The sequence below is a fragment of the Corvus brachyrhynchos genome, unplaced genomic scaffold, assembly GCF_000691975.1.
Source record: "Corvus brachyrhynchos isolate BGI_N302 unplaced genomic scaffold, ASM69197v1 scaffold3, whole genome shotgun sequence".
NCBI lineage: Eukaryota > Metazoa > Chordata > Aves > Passeriformes > Corvidae > Corvus > Corvus brachyrhynchos.
The window spans coordinates 3,340,347-3,360,356 of NW_008237619.1; the positions used below are offsets into that span (position 1 = coordinate 3,340,347).

General features: G+C 39.9%; 1 protein-coding gene across 2 annotated transcripts in view; it reads left to right on the forward strand.

Moving 5' to 3' along the window:
* The window catches only part of GUCA1C (guanylate cyclase activator 1C), a 40,332-nt gene extending 24,775 nt beyond the window's left edge, over positions 1-15,557 (forward strand). For both annotated transcript variants that reach the window (XM_008631699.2, XM_017731796.1), the window contains exons 2-4: positions 7,148-7,297; positions 9,967-10,054; positions 13,045-15,557. In XM_008631699.2, coding sequence (XP_008629921.2) covers positions 7,148-7,297; positions 9,967-10,054; positions 13,045-13,175 — 369 coding nt within the window. In that variant the 3' untranslated portion in view covers positions 13,176-15,557. The remainder of the gene's footprint in view (positions 1-7,147; positions 7,298-9,966; positions 10,055-13,044) is intronic.
* The last annotated feature ends 4,453 nt before the right edge of the window (positions 15,558-20,010 follow it).

Below are 20,010 nucleotides of genomic sequence, written 5' to 3' on the forward strand. Positions count from 1 at the left end.
CTCCAGTACGAGCTGGAGTCCAAAGCAGCGAAGTGGTACGCCACTATTGACATTGCCAATGCATTCTTCTCCATTCCTCTGGCAGCAGAGTGCAGGCCTCAGTTTGCCTTCACCTGGAGGGGCGTGCAGTACATCTGGAACCGACTGCCCCAGGGGTGGAAGCACAGTCCCACCATCTGTCATGGACTGATCCAGACTGCACTAGAAAAGGGTGAGGCTCCAGAACATCTGCAGTACATTGATGACATCATTGTGTGGAGGAACACGATAACGGAAGTATTTGAGAAAAGAGAGAAGATCATCCAAATTCTCCTGGAAGCCAGCTTCGCCATCAAGAAGAGCAAAATCAAGGGGCCTGCCTGAGATATCCAGTTCCTGGGGGTAAAGTGGCAAGACAGATGGCATCAGATTCCCATCAAGGTCATCAGTAAGATCGCCATAATGTTCCCACCAACCAGCAAAAAGGACACACAAACTTTCCTAGGCACCATAGGTTTTTGGAGAATGCACATTCCTGAGTACAGCCAGATCGTGAGCCCTTTCTACCTGGTCACCCGCAAGAACGATTTCCACTGGGGTCCTGAACAGCAGCAAGCCTTCACCCAGATCATGCAGGAGATGGCTCATGTGGTAGCCCTTGGCCCAGTCAGGACAGGACTGGAGGTGAAGAACGTGCTCTACTCTGCAGCTGGGAACAAGGGTCTGTCCTGGAGCCTTTGGCAGAAGGTGCCTGGTGAGACTCAGAGTCGACCACTGGGATTCTGGAGCTGAAGTTACAGAGGGTCTGAAGCCAACACTGTTGTGATAGTACAAACTTATGCTACAACAAAGTGTCATTACCAACTAAAAGCCCACATTATCATTAAAATCATCACTTGCTTAATGCAAGTACAGTTGAATTCTTGACTGTAGGATTTAACGTTATGAGTTCTGAGTTATGATCTAAAAGTTTTAGACCACGTGAGGGAGACATGTCTGAGCTCGCGCCACAGCGCCCCCTGCAGGCGCGGGGAACCATCGCACCAGCCCTGCCCGGCCGGGAGCCACCAGCGCCCCCTGCCGGCTGTGAGCGGAACTGCACCGAGGGGAAAGGGCCCGACAGCCGAGGGAGGCTGGCACTGGGCTCCTGGTTCTGTTTGTGGTTGCTGCCGGTGGTTGTGTTGTTTGTTTGTTTGCCTTGTTATACATATATGTACTAGTAAAGAACTCTTCTTCCTTTTCCCATATATCTGCCTGAAAGCCCCGTAATTTGAAGTTATAATAATTCAGACGGAAGTGGGTCATATTTTTTCCTGCCTTCCTTGACAGACACCTGTCTTTCAAACCAAGCCAACTTTTCCTGGAGGTTTGTCCTGCTATGGTTTTGGATTTGTCAAACAAGATAATTTTGCTAGAATTATTAGCAAGGAATTTGCTGGAAAATGTGTTATGTTGTCATGGCTGTGTTTTTAGTATTTTTCCTTCTTGCCTACTGCTTTAAGTTGAGAAAGATGATCCTAAAAGCACAGGCAAAGGCTCAAAATTAGAAGTGCAGAAAGGTAAACCCCAGCATCCAGGAGAGGATGGCAGAGGGCAGAAGGCTAGGTCTTTTCAGTACAGCCTTCCTGGGTAGAGGGGCCAGCCTGATGCCTTGGTGACTTCCCTGTCTTCTGCAGTAATCTTGAAAGAAAATTGTCAATGATGGCAGGGAGTTAGGGGGTAGTTGTTAACTTTAAAGAAATAAAATTGTTCATCATCTTAATATTTTGGATTTCACCAGGTTTTACCCGGGTAGTCTCCAAGTCTGAGAGCCGGGACACATAGCTGGCTCTGCATTTCCAACTCCTCCAACACAAAGGTCCTGGTAATTTCTAAGTCCCCAAACCTCGCAGATCCTCTTCATCTGGGCAAAGCAGAACCTTGTGTAACAATCTGGTCAATACAGCCTCATCTCTTTATGTAACAGTGAGAACGCAATGATTACAAAACCCCTTAACAATCTGCAGCTCCTAATTTCCTGCTTTGTTCTTCATCCTTACTTAATAATCTTAGCTTGCTGAGGTCTCCCCTGCCCCATGACAAATGCCAGCTCTGTTTACTTATGAAACTTGTGAGTCAGGCTGTAGCCTGCAGGGTATCTGCAGCTCTGTCCAAGCCCAAACTCTAATATTGGATCCTAGGGATGTATCAAAATAACAGAGTTACAAGTAGCTCTTTATTTCTTCAATAATGTATATGCAACCTTTGAGGAACAGCTGAAAGTACTCAGAAGCAAAAACAAACCAAGGATGGTTGGACTTGATGATCTTTGAGGCCTTTTCCAACCTACATGATTCTATTATTCTCTGATTCCATGAAATGGGGGAAGATTAAATGGAGTGAATTGAATCCTCCTTTAGGCTTCTGAGGGCAGATAAAGCAGTGCTATATTTGAAATCAAGGCCAGAGAGAAAGAAAGAAGCACACAGGATTAGATATAAATTTCACAGTTATTCTGAGCTGTTCGACCCATGCCTCCTCCCTCTGCCTTAAGAGGTTTAAGGACTATTCTGAAAGACAGGCGGTTGGGAAGGGAGGTGGCTTAATGACCTAAGCCCTAGGTTTGAAATACCTGGACCACCTATGTTTGCACACATTAATCCCGACAAACAATTTGAGCTATTCCTCTGCTGTCAGATAGAGTTTAGAGATTTTTCAGGAGCAAATTTTGGAAACAAGACACTGTTTATTGTGTATAGACTCCTGGTAGAGCCCACAGTGGTCCAAGTAAGACAATGAGTTCACTCACCATAGGGTTTTTCAGGGACAGAAACTGTCCCTTTCCACATGCGTGGCCACAGCGTGTGGTGGGAGATGGCTCGCTATCCCTGTAGCATTGTCAGTGCCAGGAAATCACTCTCAGGGAAGAGTTAGGCAGCCGAAACACCAAGTTCAGATCACCCTGGCACAACCTTGGATAACCATGCTGTTTCAGATCAGGTGTGTATTCATAGCTGACAAGTCGCTTTTTAAAAATCTCTATATTTTGAAGTCCTAAGAGGTTTTTAAGGATCTGTGAAGATTAGCAGTGCTGTTCTGGGAACCAAAGGGTAATGCCCTCCTACAGCTCCAGGGCTGGGGTATTAATGGCCGTTGTATAATGTGGCAATCCCTCATTGCCCAGCTTTGCCCCAGGGGACACACACTCTGTCCTCACCAAATAATGGTGAGCAGCCTGCAGCAAAGGCACGTAGACTGACAGCCTGAAGCAAAAACCTCTCAGAAAAAGACAAAAATAAATTCCTTTTTCCTCAGGAGATCCAGTAGCTAATGAAAAACCGAAATGGGCTCTGGGCCCTAGACAGTCACAGTTGGTAGTGCCCTGAGGACCAATTTCATACCATCATCAAGCTCTCCTTCCAATTTTGGAGCCTCCTTTTGTCTTTGTTGTGTGAATCAATCTGTTGCAAGTGACTTAAAAAAATCACTCATCAGCGAAGGCAAAAACAAGTTACAAAAGCACAACATCAAAGGGCACAAACAGATGCATGCCCCTAATGTGTCCTTAAGCTTCTAGTTCATTCAGACAAGCTGTTAAAAGAATAAAAATACATTTTTAAAAAATACTTTTTTATTAAGCCTACTATCTATAAAAGTACAGATGAGTATGGGGCATGTAAAAGAAATTTTGAATCCATTTGGTATCTCTCCAGCCCACTCCTCATAACTACATTGGGAGATTTCTATCCCTCTGTTTCACACCATATCCAGAAGGGTACCCTGTGAACTGACTTCATGTGCCTCTGTTCACTTGGGCAGGGGAGGGTGCAGGACTTCACCATCCCTACAGGTGCCCATGGCAATGTGCTGCAGACAAGAAAGGCAGAGCCAGCACCATACAGACATGGAAAAGAAACCTTCACACAGAACAATCTGTCCATCACCCAAATTTGTCCTGTATCCTAAGCTGATGAATAAGCAGGTTTCATTGGCATTAATTCCATTTAATAAAAATATTACAGCTATGCCTTTTGACAATTACAGAGTAAAACAACAAAAGTAAATAATTTATATCTTCCGCCACTGGTAATCAGCTCTGCTTATTATGTTAGGCATTTTTTAAAAATTTATTTTATTATTCTTCTGGTAGTCCTTTGTGAATTAATGACTTCCTAACAGACAACAGATACGTTACTGTGCATGCTGCAGAGAGGTGTTTTACAGAGCCCAGAGACACATAAAGACCTACCTAGATACTTGTATTGAGAATGATTATAGAGCAGCAGATGGGTAAATCAGCACAGCAGTATTCTTTTAATAACATCATAACACATTTATTGCATTATTTGTTGTACTCACAGAACCACAGGATGATCTTCACAGGTTACTGTTATGATGTTTTTCATTGTTTAATGTAGTGTTTTGAGATGCTACTATAAAAAGTGCAGTATTTCTATTTATCTCAGAAAATTCTGTGTATGTGCAACAAGATCCCTGTAGCATTCTGCATTCCATTAATGTTTTCTTTTTTACCTACAATGTATGGGTTTTGGTGTAGAAAGGAAAACAGTACATTTCTCATCAGTGCTTTTATGAAATGCTTCTGGTTCCACATCAAGTAGACAAACATGTCTACCTTCTCAGTATTTCTGTTCCTGAGAAATAGAAACTGGCTGCTGGCTACCCTGTCACCAGTAGTTTTTGCACGACTGCAGAAATTGGCAAGGGCTTTCCTGACAATCACAATTTCTCCCAGGTGTTTTTCAGAGGTGCAAGTTTTTTTGGCCCTGGCCTTCGGTCCTTTCCTGTTTGAGATAGGCCATATAATCCACCAGATCAGAATTACATACCCAAACACATTGGGCTGGTTATTACATTGTCCAAACTTCTGATGTTTTGTCAGAGCAACCATAGTGACACCAAGATGTAGAAAGAAAGCAAACAAAATAATATTTTCCAAAATCCCGAGTGAAATGTAAGGGAGAAAAAAGAAAATTAATCTGGCCATGGGCATCTGACAATCCTAAAATTAATCTGTAGTTGCAATAAGCAGTATGAAATGCAGTAAAAAAGCAGCAATGTGAAATGCATTTAACTACATTCTTAATAGATTTATCAATTCAGATGATGGAAATGTAATCAGCAAAATACATTTTGCCCTCCAGCAAAATACTTTATGAGATCCTTCTTGAAATAATACTTGCAAAATGGAAATTTATGCCAGTGTGCCAAAACAAAGATTATGTTTGTGGTGCACAATATGTCATTTTTGGTTAAGTATCTGCTTTTAATACTGGGCCTAATTTTGTTTGAAAATTATATGTAGTTACTGTCAAATTTCACTTAATCTTAAACAGTGGTTGAATGGTGTCTTTGCTGCATTTGCTTGTGATTGCAATTTGAGTAAAACAAGCAACCACCGGAGAACCTGCAGAGGGTCTGTGATGCAATGATCAGTCTGCACAAGTTACGCACACACCATTTCTGGATGAACGCTGAACCCAGTGTGTTTGAATACATTGGATTTATCTCTTAGGTGCCACTCTGCTGATCAGCCTTGCACAGAAATCAAAACAAGCACTACAGGGGGCTCCCAGGAGCTCTGACCCAGATCAGCATCATGAGGGCACAATTGTGAGGAATATTAAAAAGAGAATGAAGAAAAGAAAAACAAGAGGATGGACCCCTATTTAAAATTATATATTCAGTCTTTGAGAACCCACATTCACTTCCACAAACTGCCGTGACTGAATCTAGGCAGGTAGATGTGTGGGGATGGTTTTAGGCATTTTGGGTTTTTTTCAATGGAAGGTTGGTCAGCAGAGCTCTCAAATTCAGTATATTCTAGCCCTTATAAATTCCTGATTGTCGTCATTCTTTGCATGCTCACATGTTTGGTTCCTTGTCACAAAAATATACTGGTAGTGCCTGGATGTCTTCAAAAGACATGTAAGGTGTGGCACTTAAGGACACAGTTTAGTGATGGACTTGGCAGTTGTGGGTTAAGTGTTGGGCCTGATGACTTTTAAGGGTCTTTTCCAACCTAAGTGATTTCAGGATTCTGATTTTGGCAATGAGTCAAACCGCATCCTGACAGGTCTTCTTTTCCTTAAGTACAATATTGAGGACTGATTAATGCCTGCTGGTTGTAAACCTCAACTGGCAAGATGTGTGTTGATATATGACAATAAAACTAACATGCTAAACCTACTGGATACTCATCCAACCTTCTCTTTTCAGTCAAAGGCCATCTGAAACTGACAACAGTCTTTCCAAGGTTTTCCAAGCAATTGGATTCTGATCAACGTAAAGATCACAAGACTAAATTTACCAGCTGTTAATTCTTTTTGTATGCACATGAGAAACAGTTGGAGCAAGTATTCTCCAAATTCAGCAACTATTTCTTCCATCCTAAGCACATTTTTACAGAAACAGAAGAACCTGACTATGGAGGTCTGTCCTTGACAGGCTTCTATCAGTAGCTTGAGTGAAGGAGTCAGAAAATAATGAATTAAATAAATCCGAAATGCTCTCTCCCGATGAATATCCCCAATCCTCAATATTTAGAGACTAGTTTATGATTTGAAGGCTTTATATCCCATGCAAAATGTTCATCAGAGAGACTTGACGTTTATTTGGATAAACCACAGTACTTAGGGTTCATGCCAGAGTATTGGTTACAATTTTAAAACACTTACTACATGATGTCTCATATGAATTATATCATACTACATGATGTCTCATATGGACCAGTTCTGTGGCACTGGAAATCATTCACAGTTCTGCAGTATAGATGTAAACAACTCCACTGTAGATATCTCATTAGTACCAAATCAGGTATCTCAGACTCCTCTTTTTCACATGGCAGTCTGCCACAAAATGTTTCTCTTCCTCTTAAGAACTGTCAATAACAATTGCTCGGAACAGATTTGCCCTTCACCTTCACTACCTCCAGATTTCAGGGGAGAACAAAAATGTCTTTCCTAACACCTCTTCCTAAAGTTCTTCCAGTTGAGTGCACCCTTTTATCCTTTTTTAATACCACAGGAGATTTCTATGCTAAGGTGCTTCATAAATCAATGTGTATTGTAGGGAATTTGATGACCTGTTTCTGTGCAATTGCCAGAAAGAACAGAAAACCAATGTTGTTAAATAGGTGTGATTTTTTCTCTCCTTCTCTCTCTCTTAGGATGGATTTATAGACTTCTTGGAGTTCATAGCTGCAATAAATTTGGTTATACGAGGGAAAATTGACCAAAAATTGAAATGGTATTTCAAGCTGTACGATGCTGATGGAAACGGATGCATTGACAAAAAGGAACTATTAAGCATATTCAGGGTAAGCAAGTTATGACCAATAGCAAGAGCATTTGATATAGTGCATTGCTCCTGAAACAGTGGTTCATCATGTGCTGTAAATGGATTGTCTGTACTTTATCTGTTGTTTTACAGTTGTAAAACCAGAATTAACAGTGGCTAGTAGTGACAGTCCTGACATTAGTTTCTTCCTTATTGAACACATCTAAGTAGTATTTTACTTTAAACCACGGCTCTACAGATAAAATACTTTACTGAAAGTGAAATACTGCAGAAACAGTAGAGACATTTCTGTGATAAACTATACTATGAGGCAGGGTAGAACTGTAGCAGCATGATGAATAAAACAGATGGTTACAAGTATATGTGCCAGTCTATTGTGGAAAACTGGCTTCTCAAACTGAACTTGCAGCAAGAAAAATATAGATGTCATCAAAATATTATGATATTTTAACTTTTTTGAAGGCTTTTAGATTTGTTTACTACAAATACCATGACCCCTGTTTTAAAATGAAATCATGGAAATATAATTTTACTATTAAATCATGCAGTGACATTTGGATAAAAAGACTTTCAAAATTTTGCAGAAAATGGGTCCCCTTCAAACCCATAAAACCAAAGAAGTGCAATTCTTTCTTTAAAACGATCTTCATAATTTTCAGCTTTCTCTAATGAAATAACGTGCTCTTCGTTAGCTGCTTTCATCCAAGAGGTATGTTAGGGCTCCTTACAAGTATACATGACTCAATACTGCTCCCTAAATGTACAGGACTCACTACAGATCAAAGTTTTGCTGCAGGGAGCATCAGACCTAAATAGAGTTTTAATGTCATAACAAATAAGGAATGTACTTTTCCTGGATTCTGCATTACTGCTGGTGCCAAGCCAGTCACAGTCAGAGACTTTAAATAGCTGCTGCCAAAACTAAAAAAAACTGGAGCTACCGGGTCAAACAAATAAAGCTATTACCTAAAGAGCAGCTTTCTACAGGTAGAAGGAGAGATTGAATCTTCCAGATTTCTCCTTTGAGACTAATGAAATCTTTCTTTCGCAGCTATTCTTCATTAATTTTCACCCAGAGCCAATGAGTCAATTATGTTTTGTCTGGGGCTTTATCCAAAATGAGAATTAAAATTAAAATCCTTTCAATGTAAAGAAGATCTATTTTTCAACTTATCTGGTTTTAAAACCAGTTTAAAACTCTGTGTGTTTTCATCTCTTTTGGAGCATAAGAACTTTAACTTAAGCCTGCCTAAGTCATTGACCTAGACTAGATTAAAAATGGTGGGCTCTAAAAGAGAACAAACGGGCTTGCAGCCATTAGGGGGTGCCCAGCTTATAATAAGCATCAGTAAACAAGGGCTTGTCCAAAAAGATGTGTCATATCTGAGACGTTAATTTAGAAACACAGAAGTCCTATTAAAATTAAATCTGTCTCTACAGCTATGCGAACTATGGACCAGCATATCACTATCAATCATCAGAACTCCTTCCAGACAACTATACACCCTTTCAGTGCCCAATATTTTACTATTTAAGGGGATTCTGTGGTAGTCAGTGACTCAAATACTTCAGTGTTGCTTTACTCTTAGCACTGCAAAAAATTTAACTGTGGAAGGGCTACAACTTTCTACTGAAGACTGCAGGACGGTCAGACATATAAAACACCAAAAGTACCTAAAGTACAAATTAGTAATAGAAAAAAGTTTATGTAACTATTTTTATAAAATTCTTGCTGCTTTTTGAAACAGATAAGAATTCTGGGCATTGGTGGGGGGGGCATTTTTATGGTCTTATTTGGTGTATTAAGGTTACTTTTATGAAAAGCTGAAAAGCAAAATAAACACAGTGACGATCAAGAATTTCACATCAGTGCTGAATAGGTATACCTTACATTGTTTTAAAATATAATGAGGTCTAATATAATATTAGGAAAGAGACACCAAAAGAAACAAGTGGCACATTCAGTGACTTATCTTACACAACACAGTTCACCTCAAGATAATTCAAGTGAAGAAAAACAAATTCTCTAGTGTGCCCTTTATATAATGTATATGCATGTTTATACATACACATATTTTCCCAGGCAATGGGATACAATTTTGCACAAACATACATTTATACCTTTACTCCAAATATTGAGTCCTTTCGCCACCAAAAAAAAAAAAAAAGCAGAGGGCATTCTTCTGGTTTTCTTAACTTCTCTGGAGGACAAGTAAACTCTTTCAACTTCCAGGACTGCTGGTCTGACTTTACTTGTAATGACTAAGTTAAACATGTCTTAACATAGAAATGACTTTGGCTTTCTCTGCATGTGCTTTCAGCTGGGAAAAACAATACTGCATTTAAATCACACAGACCATAGGGCACTCTCTGAAGGCACAGAACTCTCTAGGGCCAGATGAAATGCTGGTGTGGAATCTAAAGTGTATTACAGAGCAGTGATGCCACATGGTTCTTCAGACCTTCAGAGATATGCAAATTATTCTGTAATCTCCAGGCTGTGTTATGTTAATTAAATTTCCAATCCTCATTACTGAAGATTTACTTGAAATAGCTGTTTATTTAGTGATTTTTTGAAAGGGTTGGTGAACTAAAGAGTTGCATTTCAAGTAGTGCTGCTGCCAGTGTATTGTTTTCACAACTTGATGGAAAAAACTCTGAAAGAACTTCCTGTGTTTCCGCTCTCAGGCTATCCAGGCTATTAATGGCTACACCAACATGACTGCTGAAGAGTTCACAAACATGATATTTCAGAAGATAGATGTGAACAATGACGGTAAGGACCTAGGTTTTGTTGGCATTGGCAGGGACTCCTCTGCAAGAAAGGATTTGAAGACACAACTGAAGGACTGACTGGTTCAGATAACTGAAAGTCTGAATCTGTTCTTCTTTGCCCTTATTACTTCAGCTTTACAGTGGAGTGTAAATCAACTGACATAGGAATCACATGCAGTAAGGGCTAAAACAGAGGTCTTGCACTGTTCATCCAAAATGCCAGTTCTCTGTTTGCACAGCAAAATGAAAGCATGATTGGTGGTGGGGGTGTAATATATTTGTGTTGGTATAATCTATTTAAAATAATTTAAAAAAACAAATAAGATGCATGGTTGCATATGCTCCAGCATGTTCTAAAGATTGGTCAGCATATTGGATATTCCTTGAGGGCTGACCGTCAACACATGCTAAGACACATGCTCCTGCTTTTTCCTCAAGATACTACATTAAGCCAACTGGACTTGCATTTGGAAACGAAAACTTCATTTCACTGCTTCAGAGTTGTTTCCAATTGAAAACTTGTTGCACATGAATGTGCCCCCACCTTCCTTGCATACTTCCAATCATGAAGATCCTCCTTCCACCGGCAACTATGTTTTACACCAATTGCTGTGATCATTGATAAATTAGGAATATTGGGAAAGCAAAACAGAGTGAAGTCAGGTCACAGACAGGAATTTTCAGCAGTTTGGCAGAGGGAGGGGCATTTTTATGGTCTTATTTAGTATATTGAGGTTACTCTTTTAAAAAGTTGTTTGCTATATATAATCAGAGTATGAACAGTGGTCTTGTGATGCATGTGGAGGATGCACTAGTGGAGGATGTTTTTGACCCACCTCCTTGGCCCAGTCTTTGGGTGAAGACAAATTATGAAAGGAGTCCAAATAACAAAGTCAAAATCTAGCCCAAATTCTATGATTATTCACGGTTTTGGCCATACATTTACTGCAAGTAATAATTGTATCTGAGCTAGACCATCAGCTGAAAAAATAACTTTTGTGTCATACATTTTAGCAAGGGAAAGCCAGAGCATCACATATTCAGGATTATCTTCACAGTAGTTCCCTTTCAAACTGTTTCCTATAGTTTCTTAGTTTTTTAAATTGCTGGAAAGCAACAGGACTAGCTCAGCCTGAGGAATGGGCCAAGTTTTACCAAGTCTAGCTTCAACTATGCTACCTCCCTGTAGCTTACTAAAGAAAAGTGCAAACAGACAAATAAATTGCAAAGTCATTCCTTACATTAATATACAATAAATAATCCCATGGGTTGTAAAGAACAATTCTTCAAACAATCTCCTGTTTGTTTTGCAATTTATTTTCATTATCTCACGGAAACCTGAGGCCCGTCACAGCAGCAGTGAGTCTGGGCTGCAGTGTAACAAACATCTGGCAACTACAGTGTGGTTTGTATGCCTGCAGATGGCTATTGGTACTTCAAAATGTACAGCTTGGGATCAAGAGGAGGCAATCCATAACCAGTTGACCTGAATGAGCAGGAAAATGGTGCAGCATGTCCACATGATGAGTCCAGGAACCTCATTCACCCAAAGACCTGTATCAAAGGCAATACAAAGGGAAGGAGAGGGGAACTAGAGGAGTACCTGGGATAGGAGGAGAGTTCAGAGGAAGTGAGTGGATGAGTGCCGAAGCAGGATGATGCATGCAAGTGTACAGAGATGGCTTGTTCTGTCTATGCTTGTGGAATGATTATTTAAGGCCACTGTTATTGAAAAAAGAAGTACAAACTTCCTCAGGGCTCTGTAGGCAAGCTCCTGGAGAGGGTCTTAGTACTTTCAGTGAAGCCTGAGAACCAGGACTTCTGTCAAATGATGATCTTCCTCTTTATATGAGCCTGTCACCAGTGCAGCAAGGACATAGTGACTAAACAGAAAGCAACCTTTACTGACCATGGCTAGGAAAGTGGTTTTCACATTTTTTGAATGCTGATAATTTTCCTTTTTCATATCAGATGAAGTTTCCAAGGCTGCCATGGACAAAAACCAAGACACAAAAAAAACCCTACAAGGAGTACTTACATCTGAAACCAGCCAAAAGTCAGCCAGCTAGGCATTCAGCAGACAGACTTGAATTGCTGCTCCCCTGCACCCTGGGGCCCTAACTCATCCCGCTATTTTCCTCTTTGCCTGGCCCTTGTAATTTCTTACTTTACTGAGAAACCATTCATGTTGTGAATTTAATAAGAAACTTTAAACCATTCTCAGAAGAAAGAATCTGGCTCTTCTTATTAAACCAAGCTTTATTTCTCTTCTCAAAGCAGCATCACTGGAATAACCCCTAGAAAGAGAGTTGTGTACATTTCTGTGTACTATGCAAACAGACACATGCCTAGGACTGGCTTTGCTGACAGGGAAAAAAGCAGGAATAACACTAAACAATATCCCTACTCTTCAATGAAAGAGATTTTATCGTTGTCTTGGAACTACCAAGTTATTAGCTGATTTTGATATGAGCCCAAAAAATCACACCCTAAATGGCCACTTAGCTGATTTTTTTTTTCTTTTTTCTTTTCTTTTTTTTTTTTTTTTTTTCCTACATCTGATCATGGCTCTAAATAATCCTACTAGTCAACACAGGGACTATGCCCAGTAATCCTTAGCAAAGCACACCCTAATCTCTGTTAAAACCAGCTCTAAGATAAATTCCAGTTAGCTCAGAGAGAAGTGGCCAGTACATCTAAATTCAGCCCTGGTACAGGCTTCATTAGTGCCCCTTTACACACATTTATGAGCACTTATAATTGTCTCAGACTTCACTGAAAGCTGTGTTTGACCTGTTTTAACAGAAAAACAAGTGAGTCTGAGTTCTAGGACCTGACTGATGCAAAGTGAGAAAACATTAGCAAATACTCTACCTGCATTTGCCTATCAGCAACTTTCATAAGGGATTCAATCCCCCATGAATGGTCTTGTGTTGGCTAGAGAGATTGCTTGGTTTCTCAGTTTCTAAGGAGTATCTGACTTTCTTTCAGGGGAGCTGACTTTAGAAGAGTTTATCAATGGTGTGGAAAGAGATGAGGACCTAATGGAATTGATTACAAAAAGTTTTGACCTTTCCAACGTACTCAAAGTCATACAGAACGGGAGGAGAAACAGTGTCTGAAGGATCCAGTCATGGAGGTGGTCTCTGTGTCATCATTTCAAGAACAAATATTTGATCTATTCAGAGAGCTTGATGTTGTCAAAGCCTGCCCAGGCAATACTGAGCAGCCTTCTCCAGGAGTAACAGTTTTCACTCTTCATATATATCCTTTTATTTTCTTTATTCTTTCCCTTGCTAATGACTGTGGCAGACACAGGAAAAAAAAACAACTTTGCCTGCATATAATAGAAAAAGTATTTGATGCAGTAAAAGTAACTTAATTGGGTTCTGTGAACATGTTGTGGTCAAACCCTGGCTAGCTGCTCACTCACTCCACTCTAGTGGGATTCGGAAGAGAATTGGAAGAGTGAAAGTGAGATAACTTGTGGGCTGAGATAAAGACAGTTTAATACAGAAAGAAGAGGCACGCAAGCAAAGCAGAGCAAGGAATTAATTCACCATTTCCCACAGGCAGGCAGATGTTCAGCCATCTCCACGGAAAGCACGGATCCATCAAGCATAAGGGTGACTTGAGAAGACAAATGCCATCACTTTGAACATCCCCTCCCCTCCTTCTTCTCACACAGCAGAGCGTGACTCCACATAGTATGGGATATCCCTGTGGTCACTTGGGGTCAGCTGTCCTGGCTCTGTTCCCTCACAACTCCTTGTGCATGTCCAGCCCACTCGGTGTGGGGTGGGGTGAGAGGCAGAAAAGGACTTGTCACTGTGCAAGTGCTTCTCAGCAGTAATGAAAACTTCTTGGTTTTAGCAATATTGTTTTGGTCACAAATCCAAAACACAGCCTCACACCAGCTACTATGAAGAAAATTACCACTATCCAAACTGAAACCAGCACATTCTCTTCTGTTCAGATTAATCAATAGAATAATGAATATAACACAAACTGCAACTTTTCTAGAAGACACAAAGTTAATAATTTTTTTCTTTTAATAATGTGTTCTTTAACCTACTATCTAAAGTGTGGACACAAGCTTTTGGGTAGGACTTGGTTCTATCCACATGAATTAAGAACAAAGCCTGCTTTGTATTAACCTAACATTTGCTCTGATCTGTACTCAAAGTTGGGTTAAGTTCTCTGGGAAACACCTCAGTTAGCTTGATATTCCAAAGATGTGTATCCTCCTTAACAAGCTCTCTACTACTCTTGATTTTATTACATTTGTAAGTTAAAATAATGTGATATTTTGATGTTTTTTCCAGAGCTCAGCCACTGTTCTTTCAAATTAACCTTTTATTAAAGTGGTGGAATTAAATTCTGTTATCTTTGTAATGCAAAGTTAGAAGTTCAAAGAATAGCAAAATCCGAATCATTCTGTAAGCACTCCCAGAGATTTGCATCCTTTGACTTGTATGTCCTCCTTTGCAAAACAGTGTTTTTACTGAACTCTTTGCCATGGCTGCATGAGACAAAAGGTAAGAGGTATAGGGTAACTTGTACTTCTGCAAAACAGACAGCCTTTCCCTGACTAATTTAGGTCTGTTTGCCCTGCCCAAATACCTGGGTGAAAGCTTTCAGCAATTGAGTCTTTCTGAGACTTCTACCTCCTGTCAAACTGGCTTGCAATTATCTCTGAAGGTGGTAGCCAGGAGTGCAGGGAAGGCATTTGCAGATGGCATGATCACATATTCTTCTTTTTTTTAGGAAACTAGGCTCAAAACAACACAATGTTACTTTGTAAATAACAAGATTAATTCTACGAGCTGAAATGGAATGGCATGAAATGTCTGCAAAGGGAAAACTGTAATTCTTTCTGGTTCTATCACAATTGATTCTCTCTCAAGTCTGTAACAAAATTACTATATTATATCATAAGACTAAGTTCTCCTTGCCTGACAATGCCCTGCAGGCATCACACTAATTATTGTTAGAAACATTAGTATTATGCAAAATAAATAGTGCAAGGATTGGTGCAGGTTGAACAAAACCATTATTAAGACTTCAATACAAAAGTGTTTTTCTTCCAAATTCACTTCAAATCCATGACCATTTGCACATGAAATATACTCCATCATCTACAATTATTATCCCAGGTTCTGGTTGATCAATGGAATAGAGAAAGAATATGCAACATGCATTACTTGACATTATAAACAGTTCTGACATTATAGTTCTGACATTTGAATCTTTTATGTCCTTAATAAAAAAAAATAAAATTATGTATGAGATTGCTGGTGCTTTGAATTTTAAGTTCTTGTATTTATTCATCTTTGACACATAAATACGTCACTGTCAGTTTTCTCACATCCAGACTTCAGAAAGTCACTTTTCTTAGTCTAATGCTTTTGTATTTAGAGCCTAGGAGGGTGGTGTCCTTCAGAACTGGTTTTACAATACTTAAAATAAAATGGTCCAGTCTAAGTAGATTGGGCATATGGAAACAGCTGTGTTTGGGATTTTTGGTTTTAAACTAATGAAGTGATAGGCTTGGAAAAGTAGCTATTATCTATGTACACTGACTCCTTTTTTGTATAAGTGTATTTTAAAAAGACTATTTCCATTTAAATTCACCTAATTTTTCTGCGTAACTGTAATTATATGAAGTGAATTACCAGTTCTGTGTTGCATTAAAAAACGATGTGTGTAAGGAAATTCTTGGCCAAATTTTGTTAGACCAAATTAAGAAGGTGTAGTTGAAATGCTCATTTCCTACACTAATCTAAAATCATTTAGCAGAAACCTGTGTAATTAAGAAGCAAATATTTGTGTATTTTAATGTAAACACCGTGGCACATCATTTCAAAAATTATTTATCTACAGGAACTCCACATTTGCAACTATACATAAGATTCTATCTAATTTTTTTTGTAAGTTGATTAACATACATTTCCTTTGATGACTTAAACACAATTTGATAAACAGCTGCTTGAGATAAATGCGATATGGCCATAACTTCTACCTAAACTTGTCAGCTGCTTGTCAAGTGTATCAGTGAAATCAGGTGACACATGGAAAACCTGTCAAGTGTGACCCCTCCTCCCAAAACCTTGTTCTGAAACAACATGAAGCTGCAACTCATCGTTCTGGAGGCGATTTATAGTCACAAAGGTATACTGTAAGTTGACCTGACTATCAGAATGCCTATTTCTGGTTGAACAGAGAGCAGAAAAGGAAAAAGAAAGACCACTGTTAGTGCATGTTACGTACACACCTTAGCAAACACTTCAGTGGTTCAGGGCATTGCTGACCTGATGATCCTGAGGGCTGCCTGAGTCCACAGGGTGGTTTTGCTTAGAAGAAAAGACATTAAAGCACATGCTCTCAAGAAGTGTCTTTTGTCAACAAGATTGATGCAGATGCCAGCTGTGACTGTCTGGAGAAGCTGGACTGCCTGCATCATCATCATTGATGCAGATGCCAGCTGTCTGGAGAAGCTGGACTGCCTGCATCATCATCAGGCTTTAATTAAAGACAGATGTGCACTGAGAACAGCTAATCATTTTGTCAATACATTCACCTTGGAAAGAATCACAGGTTTCTTTCTGTGTAGCTGGGTGAGCTTTGCCAATCCACAGGATAATTGATAGTTTCTCTTCTAATATAATCTCTTTTAATATTAAGAAATCCTTATGATTTTATGTTTCATTGCAGCCAAACTGCTAGGGGTAATTAGCCTGACAGTCTCCTTTTTCAAACAATTCCTAGTTGTCATAAAACTATCTCCTTTTCTAGTTGCTCAATATGCTAAGAAAATAAATAGGTTTGTTTGGGGTTGTTTTTCCTGAGAATATGAAATATGGGAATTCAAACCCACAAGCAAACTGCATTCCTTGTAGATATGACATCAGCATTAACAGGCAGGATTAAACCTTGCGGTATATTTATGCATTCATGACAAAGTGGGATAGTAACTTTCTGTGATGTGGAAGAGATCTCATAGCTGAATTTCATTTTTGCTCTTATGTAAGATTAGCTGTACCATACAAACCACAACAGCTAAATACTCGAAGCTGGAGTTCCCTGCATGCAAGGGCATATGTCCATTTACTTGATAAAATTTTTCACAGGGAGATATTTCTATAAGTCTTCCATGATTATAGAATTTGCTGAAGATATCAGGGAGGGATTTTTAAAATCCATTCAGAAAACTTCTGCTAAATATGGTAGAATATTCAGAGGACTGGGCAATCACCAACAGTATGAAGTTTAATGAGGGCAAGTGCTGGATTCTGCACCTGGGATGGGGCAACCCTGGATATAGGTACAGACTGGGATATGAGATGTTGCAAAGCAGTGCTGTGCAGGACCTGGGGTTCCTGGTCCATGGCCAGTTGAACGTAGTCAGCAGTGCCCTGGCAGCCAGGAGAGCCAAGCATGTCCTGGGGGGCATCAGGCACAGCATCGCCAGCTGGGCAAGGGAGGGGATTGTCCCACTCTGCTCTGCACTGGGGCAGCCTCACCTCAAGTCCTGGGGGCAGCTTTGGGCACCACAATAAAAGAAATACTAAACTATCAGAGAGTGTCCAAAGGAGGGCTTCGTGAAGGGCCTGGAGGGGAAACCATCTGAAGAGCAGCTGAGGTAACTCATTCTGTTCAGCCTGGAGAAGAAAGGAGATCTCATTGCAGCCCACAACTTCCTTGTGAGGGGAAGAGGAGGGGCAGGAACCAATCCCTTTCCTCTGGTAACCGGGGATAGGACCCAAGGGAATGGCCTTAAGTTGTGTCAAGGGAGGTTTAGGTTGGATATTGGGAAAAGATTCTTCCCCCAGAGGGTAGTCAGGCACTGGAATAGGCTTCTCAGGGAAGTGGTCACAGCACCAAGGCTGACAGAGCTCAAGAAGCGATTGGACAATGCTCTCAGGCATAGGGTGGGACTCTTGGGGATGTCCTGTGCAGGGCCAGGGGCTGGACTTCAGCTACATGGATCATCACTGGGCTACATGGATCAACCTGAAAAGTGACATCTTCTGCTTAGGCCTGCACTGATTTTTGTGTTACAGCAGCCATGTGAGAGAAGAGTCAGCCATCAAAGGTAACTTAGACAGTTAATGTAAAGGCGTTGCTGTATCACTACTTAATTTTTATTTCCACCTCCTCTGCCATAGAATCATGGAAGTGTTTGCATTGAAAAGGATATTAAAGATCACCTAGTTCCAAATCCCCTGCCATGGGCAGGGAATCTTCCACTAGACCAGTTTACTCAGAGCCTCATCCAGCCTCGTCTTGAACACCTCCAAGGACGGGGAATCCACAACATGTAAGAAAATTTAAGACACCTTGCTAGGCAGTTTTTACTGTGCTTAAAAAAAACACTGTATTGAAACAATAACTTTTGAGTTGCTAAACCATCTGGCTCCAGTTTGAAAGTAAGGCCTGAATTTTTTGTCTCATTTCAAGCTGCACTCTTTACAAAAACTCATGTCCTATGCAGAATAGTGGAAACGCTGGGAGAGAGGACTGGATGGAGTCACAGAACACCCAAAATGACCACAGGAGAAAAAAAGCAGGGCAAGAAACCTTAAAAAGTAAAAGAGGTAGCAAAGATCAGGCCTCATCAAAGGAATATCATGATGTGACAATCTCTGTCCCTAAGAGACATATTCTAAAGGAAAGTCTAAATGTCAAAGTATGGAAAAGAGGAAAAGGAAGAAGAGACTGAGACTATGAAGAGGCATGTTCATGTTCTCTGCCTCAGATAATACCTAACAACAACTACACAACAAAACCAGAAAGTATATGGTACTTAATCTGAGGGTCTGTCTAAAATTTGGATTTCCTTGCTGCCCTAATGGAACTGAAGAACTTCCAACAATGCACTGAAGGTAAAGCTCAAAAGAGGTCAGATACATCAGCCTGTCATCTCTTTATCATCTCCTGCACAAGGGTACAAACTAAAATTGTCTTCTGAAATTTTCTAGCATTCAGAAGAAATCAGATTTGCAATGTTACAAATAAAGACTCTGAAACAGTGATAACCTCTCCAGCAGTTTCTTCTGCACTTGTACTGCACCTGATTTCTCAAATACCAAGGGAACTAACCACTCAAGATGTCTTCTCTTTATTCGCGGAGAATGTCCAACAGCTCAATAAAACAAAGGTACTTTTCATTGTTCCTCTCTAGATTATTTTCATTAGCTGTGCAAGTTAGCAAGGTAGCAACTGATGTGTTGGCATGCAGAATTTTCCATGCTGTGGAAAACTGCTATTTATTTAGGAAACACAGTAAATTCTTCCTCACAAGTCACTGCATGAGCTCTGAATGGCAACTGGCAGCTGAGTCTGAGCAACTGATATAAAGAGAAAATGGTTAGTATTTTATTCTCCTATCCCATAAGCCATCTAGTCACTTGTAAATACATTGCAATTATAGATGTTTTAAATTTCACCTTTCCTGGAAAACTCAAAGTACACTCAGAATGATAAATGAATATGAACTTATGGTCCATCTGTGGTCCCATATAAGTCAATGATCCCATTGATTGCAAACCAGAACAGAATTTCTTCACTAACACCTAAAGAATATATGAAATTCTTGATTTATTCAGACTATTATTAACCTTTTATGTAGCACTTCTATTAACCTTTTATGTATTTCTGTGGGCTACTGCTGAAGGATGCATGGAAGGAATGAAATAAGTATTTTGAAAACACTTTTTAAAAACAGGTGATGTATTAGAATCATGATCATTTTCCTTTTAAAAACCAATGAAATATTCATGGAAAGGGTTGACACAGTTTTGAGGGTATCAAAAGAGACTAAACTCCCATCAGGCTTCAGGCACAGCTTTTCATTCTTACCATCCATGCACATGCCCCTTCCATCCTTGTTCCCAAAGCAATAAAAATTATGTGGGTTTTTTCTTCTTTTTTTTTACACTTGCAGCATACCTCCGG